Source organism: Melanerpes formicivorus, unplaced genomic scaffold, assembly GCF_026170545.1.
Source record: "Melanerpes formicivorus ecotype bairdi unplaced genomic scaffold, bMelFor1.0.p_v2 SCAF_8, whole genome shotgun sequence".
Classification (NCBI taxonomy): Eukaryota; Metazoa; Chordata; class Aves; order Piciformes; family Picidae; genus Melanerpes; species Melanerpes formicivorus.
Window position 1 is genome coordinate 28,190,568 of NW_027142360.1, and position 15,853 is coordinate 28,206,420.

The following is a 15,853-nucleotide window of genomic DNA, read 5'->3' on the forward strand; positions in this document are numbered from 1 at the left end:
CCCAGTTGTGTATTTTAACCAGCTGCAGCACCTGTGAGTACCTCATCCCTGAGCAGTGAGCCTGCCCAGGTGCCAGCATGAGACCCTGAGCCAGCTTCAGGAACAAAGCCCCAGGTGTCTGCTAATGCCAGCAAGCCTGAAAGCACCACAGAGAGCCCTGAGCCCTGGCAGGAAGCAACCTCCCTACAGCTCCTGGGAGCGCTGCCCCAACTCACAGCCACTCTTCAGCCTGTGCCTCTTGAGGAGGAGGCTCCAGCACTCAGCACCTTTCAGGTTCCAGCACTCAGCACCTTTCAGGATCCAGCATTCAGCGGAGCCCACAGACACACAAGCCCAGTGAATGGCCTCAGAAGAGGCTGTGGGGAACAAGCTTCACCTCCACATGACCCAGGCTGTAGAAATGGCCATGTCAGAGGGCAGCCTGGGTGGCTGTCAGAGCCATTTCTCCTTGGCCAGGTCTTTGGTGTCACTGGGCTTTCAGGAGCTGGCTGTGGTGATTATCTGCTGTCAGCAGGCAGCAGTCCTCAGCAAGCACAGGCTGGCTCCAGACCTCTGCCTCCAGGGAGGCTCTTTTGCCCTTTTGTTAATGGAGAACCCCCTGGCAGCTTTGGCTACCTGGCACTGTGTGGGTGCTGCTCGCTCTGACTTTGGTCCATGCCTTGCTAGGGGGCCAGGGGAGCATGAGGCAGGGGCTGGGTTTCTCCACAGCCCAGGCTGACTTGGCAGGTGGCTGAGCCTCTCCTGGCTGTGGCACATTTGGCTCCATCCCAGCCGCAGCCGTTGCTGTGCCGGCAGCCCCGAGGGCATCCCAGGGTCAGCAGCCTTTTGGAACGCTGCCGCTGGGACGGAGGGAGCTGAACACTTCACAGTCCCTGGGCAACCTGTGCCAGTGCCTCACCACCCTCACTGTGCAGAATTCCTTCCTCATCTCCAGTCTCAGTCTGCCCCCTCTCAGCTTCAGTCCCTCCCCTCTCATCCTATCACCACAAGCCCTGAAGCGCTGAGCTCTCTCTGCCTGCTCAGGTGTGCCCACCCTGCATGGCACCACACTCAGCTCCCCCCACGGCCCCATGCCCAGCGCCCGCGCGTTGGCAGTTGGCTACCCCCCTCGGATCCCCCCTTCCCCGGGCTCTCTGTGGCATTCCCAAGCTCTGACAATCTGCTCCAAATGTTTTCCATATTTGTTCAGCCTCCTCGATTCCCGTAGCAGGAGGAGGCAGGCAGCACACGGCGGAGCCCCGGGGGCAGAGCCTGGCCCGCCGTGAGCGCAGGACGCCCGGAGCCGCGGGGTCCCTCGGCACCGACACGCCGGAGGGCAGCGCCCGGGACAGCACCGAGCCGGCGGGGCGCAGCGGGCGGCCATGAGGAAGCAGAAGCAGAAGAAAAGCAAAGGGGAGCCCAAATGCGGCCCGGAGGAGGAATCCCACACTTGTTGTGGCTGCCGGTTCCCGCTGCTGTTTGCTTTCTTGCAGCTGGCATTGGGCACCGCTGTCACGGTGCTGGGCTTCCTGATGGCAGGCATCAGCTCCTCTCTGCCAGTCAGAGACACTCCGTACTGGGCTGGGATCCTTGTAAGCATAAAGTCTGCTCCTCCGCCCGGTGCCTGTGCCAGCATTAATGCAAGCTGCATGCCGCTCCACCCGGGACTAACCCGCTGCATGCACAGCCCAGCTGAGCTATGCTAACTGTGAACATTCCCGGGATTCAGCGGCTGGCCGCACTCTTCCCGAGGAAGCTGCTCCCGCAGGGTAAGACAAGCTTCCCTCTTCTGCCCTGGCACACCCAGCAGAGCTGGAGCAAGAGTCAGGGCTGGTGTGCCTTGTACCAGCCTGTTCCCTGCTGCCTGGCGCTCCGACACACACCCCCCCGGGGTCCTTCCCTGCCTTCCCCTGCTGCCCCCCAGCCGCAGCCGTCGGGGTTGGGAAGCCAGAGCGAGTCTGCGGCTCACAACTTTTGCCCGGACGCTGAGCAGAGCAATGGCTGCCTGTGGAGCTTCGTCTCTGCTGGGTGGAGGAACTCGCATGATTTAACCCCTTGGTGCCCGCCGCTCCCCAGCTTCTCCCCCACCAATGGCTGTGGGGAGGGGGGCGGTGCTGGCGGATGGGGAACGTGGCAGGGAAAGGGAGCCCACCCCAGGCTCACCCGTGGCTCACACCACGTCACGCACGATTCAGAGGGACCTGCCAGCCCCACCGTGCAGGCTGGTGGGGAGGAGGTAAAGGGGCAGGGTGCTGCCAGGCTGTAGGAGGCGGCTGGCAGGGTGGTGCCCAGAGCTGGGAAAGTAGCGCTGGAAAGGAGAGGGAGATGTGGTGGTGCAGCCCCAGAGCCTCCCAGCACGACAGGGCATGTGCAGCACTGGCCATGGCTGGTGGCACCTCAGGAGAACAGAGCAGACATGAGGGGCACAATGCAGGAGGTGCCACACGATGCTGCAGTCACTGCTCCTGTGCTATGCTGTCCCTCTGAGGAAGTACTTGGTGCCCACTGGGACACTGGGCAGGGGCAACTAGGAGCTGCTCAGATAAGTTCCTGGGTGTGTGGTTCACAGGGAGCTGCTGGGGAGCTGTGGCAGGGAGCATGCCAAGGACTGGGGGCGAACTGGTCCATGAAGGAGGACCCCTGGCTAGGGTGTTGTATGTGTGGCTGGGCATCCTCTGGGATGCCTCTTGGGCTGCTGTGGGAGGCTGCAAGGAGGCAAGGGATGGACATCCACATGTTGCTTGAGAACAAACCACACAGCAGAAAGTGACTTCCCCACACTCGTTTATTGGCACAGAAATGAGCAGCAGAGTGAGATGTGAAGCAAAATACCAGAGCAGATTGGTTTGAGCAGCATCCCACTCAAGTGCTCTCTCCCAAGGACTTGATTAGCATTCAGAATGACAACTTCAAAAAGATCTCTGATGGAGACCTTTGGAGCAACACCAGAGAGAATGGGGAAGCTCATGGCTGCTGTTACTTGTTGGGGATGATACCAGGGCTGGATCTGTCCCCACAGCTCTTGGGGCAGGGTGGCAGCAAAATGGGGAATTGCTGATGTGTTCAACAGGCCCTGGGTGCCTGTGAGGTTCTTTTTTCCCTTCTGTGTTAGGGCAGAAGGGGGGCACCATGCTGAAAGCCACGTGCCTGAGTGTGTTACAGTGCAGGAAAGAGACCTCAGAGGAGAAGCTGAGCCAGGAGCTGCCAGGAGCCCATGCAAGCTAGTCTGAGTCAGACCAGCAGGTGACTGCCCAGGGCTCTGAGGATGGCACAGGCCAGGACTGGGTTCATCAGCCTGTGGAGTAAGTGTGGCCAGTAATCTGCTGAGCAGGAGCAGAGGTGGCCCCCATCACCAAAGGGTCCCCCCCCGAAAGGTGTCTGACACCAGCCCTGCCCTCCTGCAGCTCCTGCTGACACCTTCTGGTCTGAGATGCATCTCAGCTGAAATCCACGGGGCCTGAGTCAGACCCGAGGGGAAGGTTGGTGGGCAGAAACCATGGAGCCTACATGATTCACCACTACTGCCTCAGCAGCCTCTTCCCTCTAGTGCCTCTACCACGTTGCCTGGGCACAGGCAGACAAATGCCATCACAAGTGCTGAGGGTGGCTGCTGTTTCCCCAGCCTATGGCTGGTTACAGCCAAGCTGTCTGGCTCTGCAGAAGCTGCCCAGCTCCCCCATGAGACCTGTCCCAAGGACCTGAAACTCCAGGCTGGAATCATAGAACCCTTTCAGTTGGAAAAGACCTTCAGGATCCTCGAGTCCAGCCAGGACCCAGCCCTCCCTTCCCATGCTCTCACCATGCTCTCATCCTTGCAGCAGTTAGTGCCCCCTGAAGACTGCTGGGGTTGCACCTGGCTCCACCTGCCCCCTGTGCTGAACATCTTCCAGGTGCTCCTTTGCTCTCTGTAGAAGGTGCTTGGCCATGCACACTATCAAGTAGCTACTTTCTGCCTTCTTCAGCAACATTGCCTTTTAAGCAGTCAGATTTCATCCCAGATTTTCCCTGGACCACAGCCACTCCCATTCCACCACCCCAGCAGCCTCTTTCTTCTTGCTGCTTTGAAGGTCTTGTATGAACTCTTCACAACCCCACTCAGGCCTGCAGGGTTTTATTTCCTCTGCACAGCTTTGGGCAGGTTTCTTACCCCTGCTAAGGCCTTGTGATCTCCTCTGCTAAGTGGGGTTATGGTGGCTGCCTGGCAGCCTTGCTTTGGGATCTGTGGATGAGAAGTGTTGCAGTGGGTAGTGATGGCACCCTTGTTATTCTCTGCCATTAGCTTGTGGCCTTCTGACACTCAGAGGAAGAAATGATGCATTTCTCCTTGAAAAATCTGCTCTGGGATCATTTCCACTATAATCAAAAGCAGGCAGCATCAGAGCTGTGCCAGGCAGGCTCCCTTCCAGCTGGGTTTGCAGGACTCTGGCGGTGAGGGAAGTTGCAGAGGTGCTCATCAGCAGTGATTGCCCAGGGTGGTCATGGCTTCTGTTGTCTGAAACCCTCCTGTGTGGTGGATGGATGCAAACCTGGGCTTTAAAACAGCCTTACAAAAGAACCCTCTCTTTCAGGAGCAGATCCAGGCAGCAGCCAGCTGCTATTTATTCTAGTGCAAAAAGTGTCTCAAAAGATCTGGCACAGGATGAGCACCCCCCCCACCAGCTGGGACCCACTGCTAAATGCTCTTGGTCCTGTGCCTGCTGAAATCTATAGGTTCTTAATCCAGTTCTCACCCCAGCAGGATCAAGCCCTCCTTGGAGTGGGGGTGACCCAGAAAATGCCTACTCCCATTTTAATTGTGGTTTAAAGAAAACCACCAAAAAAGGTCACTTTTCAACCCTGAGACGCTCTTGCCTAATGCAAGGAACATCAACCATGTCCTGCTAAACATTCCCAGCACTGAACTCTTGTGCAGCACAAACCTTGAGCTTCCCCAGGCTGCTCCAGTAGCCAGCTGTGAGCAGGAGGGCTCCACAGGGCACGCCTCAGCCAGAGTTTAATCTGAACCCTGCATACATCTGAGCTGCATTTGGGGCTTTCCTAAATTTAAATCCTTCCCTTGGGTAACCTCTCACAGCAGAGCCTGTGCTGGGCCTCTGCAGAGTTTGCAAACAGCTCCTTGACACAAGCCTGAGTTGAGATTTGCTCAGCAGAGGAAGGCACAGTCCTGGATTTCCAGACAGCAGCCACGGGAGCTGATCCAATCCATGCCCTTCTGCAGCTCCTGCAGGACCTGCTTGATGTGTAGAACAGATTCATAGCAAGCAGGTGCTGGAGCAGGCTCAGCTGCATGCAGTGCAGTGCAGTGGGGAGTCAAATGTGCCTCTTCACATAGCTCTAAGTGGGTGATTTGAACCCCAGAGGACCTGTGTGGAGTGCATGCAGGAAGGGAGGTCCCTCAGCCTCTTGCATGGGAAGCTGTCTGGAGGGGCAGGGCTGACCGTGCTGCGCGCAGGCCAGCAGGGCTTTCGCAAGGGTCGTGTGAGGCACTCGATGGTAGAGGGAAGATGGCACCATCAGTGCCTGGCTCTGCCCTCAGCCATGAATGCAGCTCTGCTGGCTTTCTTGGGAAGCAGGAAGAGGGCTGGAGAGCAGGCAGGGTCCCATGATGTCTCACAGCAGTAACCTGGAGGCACATCTGAGCCTGGGGCACACGAGTGTGACCGCCCACAAGTGCAGGCCCTGCAAGGCAGTTGATTGCTCACAAGATCCCTCAGCAGCAGGTGCTGAGCACACTGGGGTCCAGCTGTGACACCAGCAGCACTTTGGTCCCACAGGAGCCCGGGGACGCAGCGCTCCGCACGTGTCTGTGGATGTCCTCCTGCAGGGCTTGCTGCAAGCCCTTCCCTTCAGCAGCTGCTGCTGCCAGGCACTTGGGTGCTGCTGGAAATATCAGCTCCTTAAGTTCTGTGGGCTTGTTAATTGAATTAAAAGATTAATACACAGTGCAGGGGACCAAGGACTCTGGCCATTAATCCTGAGAAACCAACCATGCTCGAGTGCAGAGCAGTACCGTGGGGCACAACCAGCCCAGCCCAGCACTGAAGGACCTTTGACAAGAAAGGTTGTTTTTCCCCCTGACAGCCCTGTCAGCTATGGCCATCAGCAGTAAAACAAAGAAAACAAACAGATGGGAGGTTGTGTTAAGTCATGGGACCAGATTATAAATACCCATGACAGGGAAAGGAGTAAATAACCCTGACCCTCCCTCAGCAGTGCTCTCAGGCGATGCTTCCCTCCCGTGCCCTGCTGCAGTGGCACAGGGTGAAACCTGATGAGGAGAGTGCCAGCAGCCTCGCAGGCTCCTGAGAGCCCTGGCTGGCTGTACATGGAGAGGCACTGCTCCTTCACAGGATGCTGCCTGCTGCCTTACACCAACCATGTGGATGCAAAGAAGAATTTGGGGGTTTATGATCAAATCCCAGGGCTCAATGCTGCTGCCTCAAGCGCAGCCAGGCAGCTCCGCAGTGTGGCTACAGCATCCCTGCAGAGCTGGAAGCCTGGCTGTGAGCAGCACTGCCTGGTGTGCCGAGAGCAGGAGGGGACCCAATGGCTTTCAACACCTCCAGGCTTGGAGCCTCCACAGCTTCTCTGGGCAGCCCACTGCAGCTCCTCACCACCCTCATGGGCAAGAGTTTCTTCCTAATGTCTAATGTAAATCCAGCTTCCTCCAGTCCGAAGCCGTCACCTTTCATCCTTCACTCCCCACCTTTGTACCCGGTCGCTCCCCAGCTCTCCTGTAGCCCCACTTCAGATACTGAAGGCTGCTCTAAGGTCTCCGTGGAGAGACCTTTCCTCTCCCAGTCCCAGACCTGAATGACTCCATGGCTCTGTGCTAAAGCTCTTCTCTCCTCACAAGTGCCTCTACACACAGGAGGTGCTTGCATGCCTCTGCTCAAAGGAGTTGACTTACACACTGCACCTGCAGCTGTGCTCCTGCTGACACAGAAGAGTCTTCTGGCTTAAAAAATAAAAGGTTTTGGGTTTTTTTTGGGTAGGATTTTTGAACTTTACATTTTGCTTCTCCTGCCCCTGCAGGTCTGTGTGGTGTCCTTGGTGGGATTTGTGATGCTTTGTACTTCCTACCAGCCTGAGGAGAAGACATGCCTGCAGTTCACAGTCAAGGTACCTGCAGTGCTTTTGGTTTATTTATTTTTCCTCTCCTGCCATGAAAACCACTCAGGAAGCTTTGGGGATGTTTGGAAGGGCACATGAAAAGCAGTGAAAATGACCCTGAAATGCAGGAATGGTTTTCTGGCATTTTCCAGGCAGCTAAGGAAGAAAGTCTCAGTAACAAATATCTCAAACCAGAGCCAGGGAACTTTATGTTTGCCATATTTTAGGATTATCAATGAGGTTCAGGTCAGAGAAGCTGAAACAACTGGGGAGGTGTTCAGGGAAAGCCTGGGAATTCATAGAGAGCTGGGCAAGACATGGGGGGACATGCGGGGGGGCACTTAAACAGGGGTCGATTGTGGGGTGGTCTGAGCAGCATCTCAGCATCCTCCCAGCAGCTGTGCAGCTCACTGCAGAATGAGGAAGTGCAGGAGTAAGGCAAGCCTCAAAGGGTGCCTGGAAATCTCCAGGTGCCTGCCCTCAAGGTTGAGGAAGGAGAGGCTGCACCTCAGCAGGCAGCCAGGGCTCAGTGCCTGGTGCCTCCTGTCAATGCTGGGCATCAGCAAACATGGGGAAGCAAACCATGGGCACAAACCTTCTTCCACGAGACAACTTCCTATGCCAGCATGGCAAGAGAGGGGCAGAACCCACCCCTCATGGCTCACCAGGGTCCCCAGAGCTGTGCTTCATTCATGGTGAGAAACTGGCAAACAAAGACTGGGGACATTGGTTCACAGAACCACAGAGTGGAAGGGGTTGGAAGGGACCTCCGCCAGAGCAGGGTCACCCAGGGCAGGGCACACAGGAACACATCCAGGTGGGTCTCGGAAGTCTCTCAAGCTGTCCCCACCCTCACACAAGGAAAGGCAGGAGAACAATAGCTGCTGCCCTCTGAGTGCCTTCTCTTTCTTTCCCTGTCACCTTTACACCCTCCAGCAAATGCCAGGGCTGCCCAGGGAGCTGTTGGGCTGGGCGGTGGCTGCCCTGCCAGGCTTTTTATGGCCTGCACTGCAGCATCAGATTGAACTTGGCCTCCAGGCAGGAAGGGAGTCGTCCCTGGTGCTGGGAGGGCATGTTGGGCTGGACAACTCAGAGGTCTCCACCACCCACCCACCCAGACAGTGAGGAAGGTGAGCCATGGCTCACACAAGAAACCAAACTTACAAAGTGTCCCTAGGGGGTGTGAAATCTCAGAGTGGCAGGGGTTGGAGGGCACCTCTGGAGGGCACTGAGTGCAGATGCCCATGCCCTGCTCTCAGGCTGGTGGCTGGTGCCACATAGCCACAAAGAAATGGCAGCTCAGCTTCCCTGCAGTGCAGTAAGCAGCCCAGGATTCCTTGCACAGCCTAAGTCCCGCTCTGGGAGGAGGACCACACACAGAGCCCTGGGGGCTTTAGTCAGCCCTGGAGGTGACCCTGTGGCCACTGTGAGTGACAGTGAGTTAACCCACTCTCATGGGGTGGGAAATGGGAGGGGACCTGTGCAGTCCTCTCTGCCTTGCTCCCTCTCAACAGCTGCTGCTTTCATTTCATATCTGCCTGAGCCCTGGCCCCTGCTGATGAAGGAGGTGCCAGAGCTGCTGCCAGCAGAGCCCCTTCCTGAGCTTGCCTCAGGTACCCACAGCACCTAGTGTGCCAGTGAGGAAGGGACACCCCACCTGAAGGGACAGTAGCTTTGCCCTTTGGGGCTTGAACAGCCAGTCCCAGGCTGAATTCCTGCCCCGTCCCACCTCTGTGTCTGCAGGGAGTGCCCTGCAGCATGGCAAAGCAGCATGGCAAAGCAGCATGGCAAAGCAGCATGCCCAGCTGGTGCCTGGCTATTTACAGAGGGAGATTGTCCTTCCTTGGCAAAAAAAACATAGTGAGACCACAGAAGGAAGTCTTGAGATCCCCTGTGGCCTTCCTGGGCTATCTGCTGATAGCTGACAGGTCACTCCCCATGCTTCTCATCACAGCATCTCCTGCAGCTGCACGGCAGCCTCCAGCCCTGCCTGGGCCCAGCCGCGGCGCACAGCACAGCCGCTGCCTGCAGGGGCTGGCGGCCGAGCCAGCAGCACCTCTGGCAATGGCCTGGGGCCTTCCCCACCAGGAGCTCCATCCTTGGGCAGTTACTTGTCTTTTTGGCACGGAGCAAAGCTGCTGCTGGGAAATACTGCAGAAATGTTTCTTGCTCAGAAGGGGAAGCCGTGGGAGGCTGAGCTGCCCTGCTCTGCCCTCATCACATGCTGGCACTGCCCACTTCCCCTTCTCCTCCTCTTTAGGCAGCAGTCACGGTGCCCATCGCTCTGAGGCTGTCAGTTTTCCATGGCCAGCTGTGGTCCCTGGGCAGAGCTCACCACGTGGCTGTATTTGTGACGTTGAAGCTGCCTCCAGGTCTGGCATGTGACAGATCTGCTGATGGGATCCTGTGCTCCCCCACAGGCATCAGATGTTTGGAACCGTGCCTGCAGCTGGCAGGGAGATTGCTCTGTAAACACCTTTGAGAGTGCTGAGCCCACAGCTGCTGGTGGCCACAGGTCTCAGGTGCACCTTGGAGCAGCAAAGGCTCTGAGCTGCTGCTGGTTCTCCTGTGCCTGGGGACACACACGACTCTGCACAGCAACCTGTGATGAAGTCCACCCTGTTCTCAAGCTTTGTGAAGAGCAGCGGGTGACAAGCAGACGCTTGTCCTTCCCTCTCTCCCTCTCTTAAAGCTTCTGGCTGAGGATGCATAGGAGACCAACACACAGACACAGGTCTCTCGGTGCTCTCATCAGGTCTGAGAGTCACGTGTAAAATGTGCAGGGCAGAGCTGCAGAGCTCAGCACCAGGACCTGCACAGCTGTCCTGAAGCCCTGCATGTGCAGACAGGACACAGAGCACTCTCCCTGAGCAGGACACTGCAGCCTTTGTCCCGTGCTCCTCCTCCTCCTTCCCGTGGCTGGGTAAGAGTGAGGTTTGCTCTTGATTTTCTCTGTTTTGCTGTCTTTCAGCTGATGTACTTCATCCTGAGTGCCCTGGCTCTGGTTGCCTGTGTTTTGGCCGTGGCTTTTGCCACACACCACTATGTGCAGATGACCAAATTCACCTGTGACAGCCTCCTCGAGTCCTGCCACTGCAAGCTGGACACGGAAGACCCTCTTGGGAGGACCTTCGTCTACCAGGACGCTGCTGACTGCGGCAGCCTCACCAGCATGCTCAGCCTCTACTTGCTGCTGCAGATGGGCCTCAACCTGGCAGCAGCCCTGGTGTGCCTGGCAGCCTGCTTTGTGGTGTGGAAGCACAGGTACCAGGTCTTCTACGTGGGTGTTCGGTTCCACCCCCTGGCTGCTGCCGAGGGCCAGCAGCAGAAAGCATAGGGGCTGGGATGGGCTGGGGGGGCTGCAGCCAGGCATGGGGAGATGTCTGCAGGGCTGCCACCACACACACCACCAAGGGATGGGTGCTGGTAAGGGCTCTGACAGGAGAAAGCATTCTCACTTTCAATGAAGAGCACTTCATGTGGTTGCTCCTGTGAGACGAGGCAGAGGTCACAAAGCCTAAAGATGCAGCTGCACAAATACTCACAGGGAGGATCCTGAATAGCCACAGACAAAATGAGAGCTCTGGGGACTCATCTGCAGCCTGCAGCCACTGAAACCTAGGGCCTGCTTCCCTCACTAGCAGAGGTCTGTCCTTGCCCTCAGAGGAGCTGCCAGACCAGGATCTGCTCCTGGCTGCTTCATTACAGTTGTGCTGGTCATGCGTAGGGAATGTGTTGTCTGCTGGGTGCAATCCACACTAACCTGCTGGGGTTTGCCACATGGGAAGGTAATAAGGGAGGTCAAGACCTCTTTGAATGCAGGTTGAGACCACAGCAAAGTGACTCTACTGGTGACTGCCACATGAAATACGGATAAGACTGAGAGAATCCTGGAATCCTTTCATTTGGAAAAGACCTTCAAGAGCCACTCCAACCATTCTCTGACTCTGCCAAGGCTGGGGCTAACTCATGGCCCTCAGCACCACATCTCTGCCTCTCTGAAACACCTCCAGGGGTGGGGATTCAGCCTGCTCCCTGGGCAGCCTGTGCCAGTCTCTGAGAACCCTTTCAGTCAAGAAATTTATTTGCTGTCCAACCTAAACCTCCCCTGGTGCAGCTTGAGACCATTTCCTCTTTTCCTATCACCTGTAACAAGGCAGAAGAGACCAACCCACACCTGGCTCCAGCCTCCTTTCAGGGAGGTGTAGAGACCCATAAGGTCTTTCTTCAGCCTCCTCTTCTCCAGGCTGACCAACCCCAGCCTTTCAGAGTGACAAAAGACAGAGGTCACCTAAAATCCAATTACCAATGAGCAGCAGGAGGAGCAGGTTGACTGAGAGTGGCTGGTGGGTCCTGCTTGAGACCCCAGGCAGATTCTGAAGTAGGAGTGCTTGGCACTTTGTGAGAAGAGCTCAGCTGGAGAAGCCTTGAGTTCTGCTGCTGGAGTGCAGGACCCTAAATCATCAGCCAGGTTGCAGTCTCTGTTGGCACTGCTGGAGTGCAGGCTCCCAGCCTGCTGTCCAGCCAGTTCCACCAATTATACTCCAAGCACAAAAGGCCAAATGCAGTTTTGGTGCCATTTTTGACCCCAATCAGCCTTACACCCCAGCTAGTGGAGCTGGGCCAGCAGACCTGCACCCATGAGTGCTTTTAGAGTGGGGTGCAGGGAGGGAAGCAAGAGGAGGCTGCCAGGCTCCCGAAGCTGTCACCTGTGGTGGTGAGGGAGGGCTCAGGAGTCCTCCTCCCCTCAGGAGGTTAACAAAGTGCCTTCAGACAGAGCTCTCTCACCCTGCAGGTGCTGCTCTGGAAGTGCTCTGCATCTCATCAGCCTTATCCCAGGCCAAGTCTGTCAGTCTGTCCCCTGAGCTGCCACCTGCACTTGCACAGCAGGGACTTGCAAGGGCAGCAGCAGTGTGGAATCAGCAGCAGTTGGTGCTGCCTGCCAGCCACTCCCTGTGCAAGGGCAGGGCAGCTGGAGCTCACACCCTGCCACCACCAGGGATTTCCCAGCCCAGCCAGAGCAGGGCTGTCTCTGAGCTAGGGTGCAGCAGCCACATGCCAGAAGAGCTCTGACAGAATCATTAGCATGGAGGAAGCAAATAAAATGTCTGTAGGGCTTCAAAGAAGCAAAAACTTTCTGTTTCTGCACTAAAAATATCTAACAGGAAGTAAAAATCCTCTGACAAAAGCTGGTGGAGTTCTCATGCTGCCCCAGAACTGCCTTCCACGAGGTGGTCATGCATCACCCCAGGGCCAGCAAAGCACACCTCCAGTCAGAAGGTCACAGCCCAGTTAAGTCTCCTGTGGTCGCCTAGAGCAGGACTTGGGGTCATGGAAGGTGACTCCAGAGCAGGCACAGCATCCCCAAGGTGCTTCCTGCCAAGCTGCCAAGTGAAGAGTGTCAGAAAACCAAAGGTTTTGAGCCCAGCTTCCAAATGTCCCTTTTTGTGCACCCATATGCCAGGAGGCCTGGCTGCAGGACACGTTTGCAAGGCTGCACATTTGCTCCTTACATGTTGCCACCCATCCAAAGCCTTAAGCCCGGCTCCCAGGCATGCTGGAGGAGCTGGGACAGCAGTGGGGGTGGGTTGCTGGTAGAAGACATGGTGATTGGAAGGGTGGTGCCATCCGTGGGCAGTGGGAAGGGGCCTGCCTCCCCTAACTCCAGCAGAGCTCATGGGTGTGTGCCAGGGCCAGCCTCCTGCTGAGGTGGATACGGAGGGGTCTCTCTCTTGTGCTCAGATGTTGGTGCCCTCCCCTGCACAGCTCCAGCTGTGCTCTCTGGGGAAGCATAGGGCAGAGCAAGTGGCCTCAAGTTGCACCAGGGGAGGGTTTGGTTGGAGATGAGGAAAAATTTCCTTCCTGCAACAGTAGTCAGGGACTGGCAGAGGCTGCCCAGGAAGGGGGTGGAGTCCCCATCCCTGGAAGTGTTCCAGAAACCTGGGGCCGTGGCACCTGGGGCCATGGTTGTGCTGGATCAGACCGGACGAGCTTGGATGGCTTTTCCAAGCCAAATGACTCTGGTTCTGTGATTGATTCTGTTCACCTTCCTCCCACCTACGGCAGCCTTACTGCACTCCTTCCTCCCTCTGGCCAACAGCATGGGACATCCTTTCTGCAAAGAACAAGAAGTGGGAAAGGGACTGGGGGGAGGCTGAGTGCCACCTGAGCTTTGGGCATTCCTCCTGCCTTTGCCACCAGGTGCTGCACCCCGTGGCTGGCAGAGCAAGAGGAAAGCTCTGCTGGAGAGCAGGGCATGCTCCCACCCTGCCCTTTCCCAAATGTCCTCAGACAATCCTTGTCTGCAGCCCTGCAGCCTCGGCTGTGCTGCATGCGGGCTGGCAGCAGAGCTGTGGGGGGAGCCTGGCTGGCTGTCCCCAGCACAATGACATTTCCACCACGCCTGGGCTTTTGTCTCCTTGACCCTGTGGCCTCTGTCTCACCCACATGTTTGTTCTCCCTGTCTCACATCACCCCCCAGACACTGGTCTCCCAGAGCCTCCCTAGTTAGATGGGGCTGGGCTCCTGTTGCCTGGCCTCTGCCTACGCACCCCTGGGCTTCAGTCTGCCAGAGCACGAAGGACGGGGTGGTGATGATCACAGAGGTGCTGCAAATGCCCTCAGTGGTGACAGCAGAAGGGACAACCTCCTGGTTGGCAAGCTGTGCACCTCCATAACAGGGCAGCCTTCACCTGGGAGCCAGCCAGCGCTGGGCTCAGTCCACTCATCCCCTTCTGGCAGCTTAACCCTTTGCTTCTGGGAGAGAGCAGCGTTCCTCGTGGGTTCTGTTGGTGTCTGAATGGTTAATGAATAAACACAGAGCAGCTGGACCCAGCAAAGACCGACTCTGCATTTCCTCTTTGCCTATCTCAAGAGCACGAAATCACAACAGGAGAGCTGGGGGAATGGACACGGTAGGGTTTGGAGCCAGTTTGCTCCTGGGCATGGTTTCACAACATCCATTCTCCTCAGCTCGGGCCTTTGGGGAAGCGCTAATTAAAGGCTTTGCACCTAGCACAGCATACTCAGCTCTCAGCCTTTTGCTGCTGTCAGAGGCCACACAGACTGCCCCAGGAGGCAGGCTGGGACTGAAAGGCTCAGAAGGGAGGTCTTGGGGGAAAACACCACCTTTTGTTTTTTTAATCCTGGAAATGTATTCTCTGGGTGACTGCTGCAGAAAGGGGCAAGATGAAACCTGTGTGGATCAGAGCCTGTGAGGGGCTGGGTGTGACTTAGTGCCAGATGCCCAGGTGTGACTCTCATTTGCACCCTGGGCACTGTGCACTTCTTTCCCAGAGGGAAGGGGCTGCAAGGACCACCTCAGTCGTTTTCACACCTGCTTCGTGGCCGTTTCACACAGCTGCGGGGACCCTTTGGGCGCATGAGAACTCGAGCCCTAGCGAATGTAATGCAGAGGAGATCCTTTCTGCGGGCTGCTCCAGCCTCTCTAACGGGGTCTGCTGCGGGGCTGTGACTCTGCCTGAGGCTCTTTGGTGCTGTGCTAGACGAGGGGCGGAAAGGGAACCGAGACGCAGCCCTCGCACGGAGCCAGAGCGTCACGGGCACCGAGGCGGCAAGCAGCGCCTGCCGCACTGGGGGGGCAGGGGGAGAAGGGGAAGTGCCACCAGGTCCCAGCCCCGTGCTGAGGCTGCCACCAACCCGCTCGTCCCAGCACCCCCTGCACGTGACGGCCTTCCGCGCGGCGGCCAGCCCGGCGCTGCGTGGGCACCGCAGGGAGCTCAGCCCTGGCACCCAGCTGGAGCAGCAGCTGCGGGCTGCAGGCAGCTCGCAGCACCCAGCTTCCCTGCCCCCCCTCCCCGTTCCCTTCCCGGCACAGCCAGCGCCACACTCGCTGCGGGCTCTGGAAACAGACCGCAGGCTGCGGGCGAGCCGAGCGCTCCTCTATATTTAGCAGCCCAGGCTGCCAGGCGTCCCCTGAAGGGCTCATGGTGCCCTGCTCCCCACCCACGCAGCCTGCCGCTGCAAAATGCTTTTTGGTCTCAGCTGAAGGGTGTTGGCTTGGGGGGGGCTCAAGGGAAGTGCAGAGGAACGGCGGCAGCTCAGCACTGAGCGCTCTGCTACCAGCCTCCTTCAGGCACTGGGTGGCACGGCAGCCGTGGGTACTCACCCCTGGGGCGCGGGCAGTCCCGCTGGCAGCCTGTAGCGTCACCCCCCAGGCAGGGCTGGGGCTTTCTGAGCTCGGGCGAAGCCCTCTGCCGAGCTGCACCGTACCCGCAGCTGGCATCGTCCTGAGCTCACTTTCAGGTGGCCGTGCACGGACTGTGGCGCCTCGGGCAAGGGCTGCGAGATGCATTTCAGTGCTCGCTGGTGTCAGGCGTCTGCAGTTCCTCCTACCAGGGACTGTTGCGTTCTGCTCCACTGCTGCCTCCTGCAATCACTCACTGGTAGCATTTATGCTCTGCTCAGTTGTCTCCATAGTCAAAACCCACAAACAACAACTGCAGCTAGAGAGGTTGGGGTGCATCTCTCCCTTGGTACCTGATTCCCGTGCTGCTGTCCAAGCAAGCAGTCAAAAGACTCATTCAAGCTTCACACGTGGCTGAGGGGGCTGGGAGCTGGGGACTTGTTTGTCCTTTAACGATCACAGAATCAGGAAGGTTGGAAGAGCCCTCTAAGCATATCCAGTCCAACCATCAACCCAACACCACCATGGCCACTGAGCTGTGTCCCCAGGTGCCATGGACACCTCCAGGGATGGGGATGCCATGGTGGCAGCCCTCCTCTGACTCCTTTTGCACTA

At 57.5% G+C, this 15,853-nt stretch overlaps 1 protein-coding gene across 2 annotated transcripts; it reads left to right on the forward strand.

Moving 5' to 3' along the window:
- The first annotated feature begins 1,277 nt into the window (after nt 1-1,277).
- Nucleotides 1,278-13,931, forward strand: SSPN (sarcospan). 2 transcript variants are annotated; one of them, XM_068142872.1, is made up of 3 exons: nt 1,278-1,571; nt 7,015-7,101; nt 10,064-13,931. In XM_068142872.1, exons 1-3 carry the CDS (start codon nt 1,362-1,364, stop codon nt 10,427-10,429), a joined length of 663 nt encoding a protein of 220 aa, XP_067998973.1. In that variant the 5' UTR covers nt 1,278-1,361; the 3' UTR covers nt 10,430-13,931. The 2 variants fall into 2 exon arrangements, with proteins under 2 accessions (XP_067998973.1, XP_067998974.1); XM_068142873.1 differs by lacking the exon at nt 1,278-1,571 and adding an exon at nt 1,632-1,748.
- Nucleotides 13,932-15,853: the final 1,922 nt, after the last annotated feature.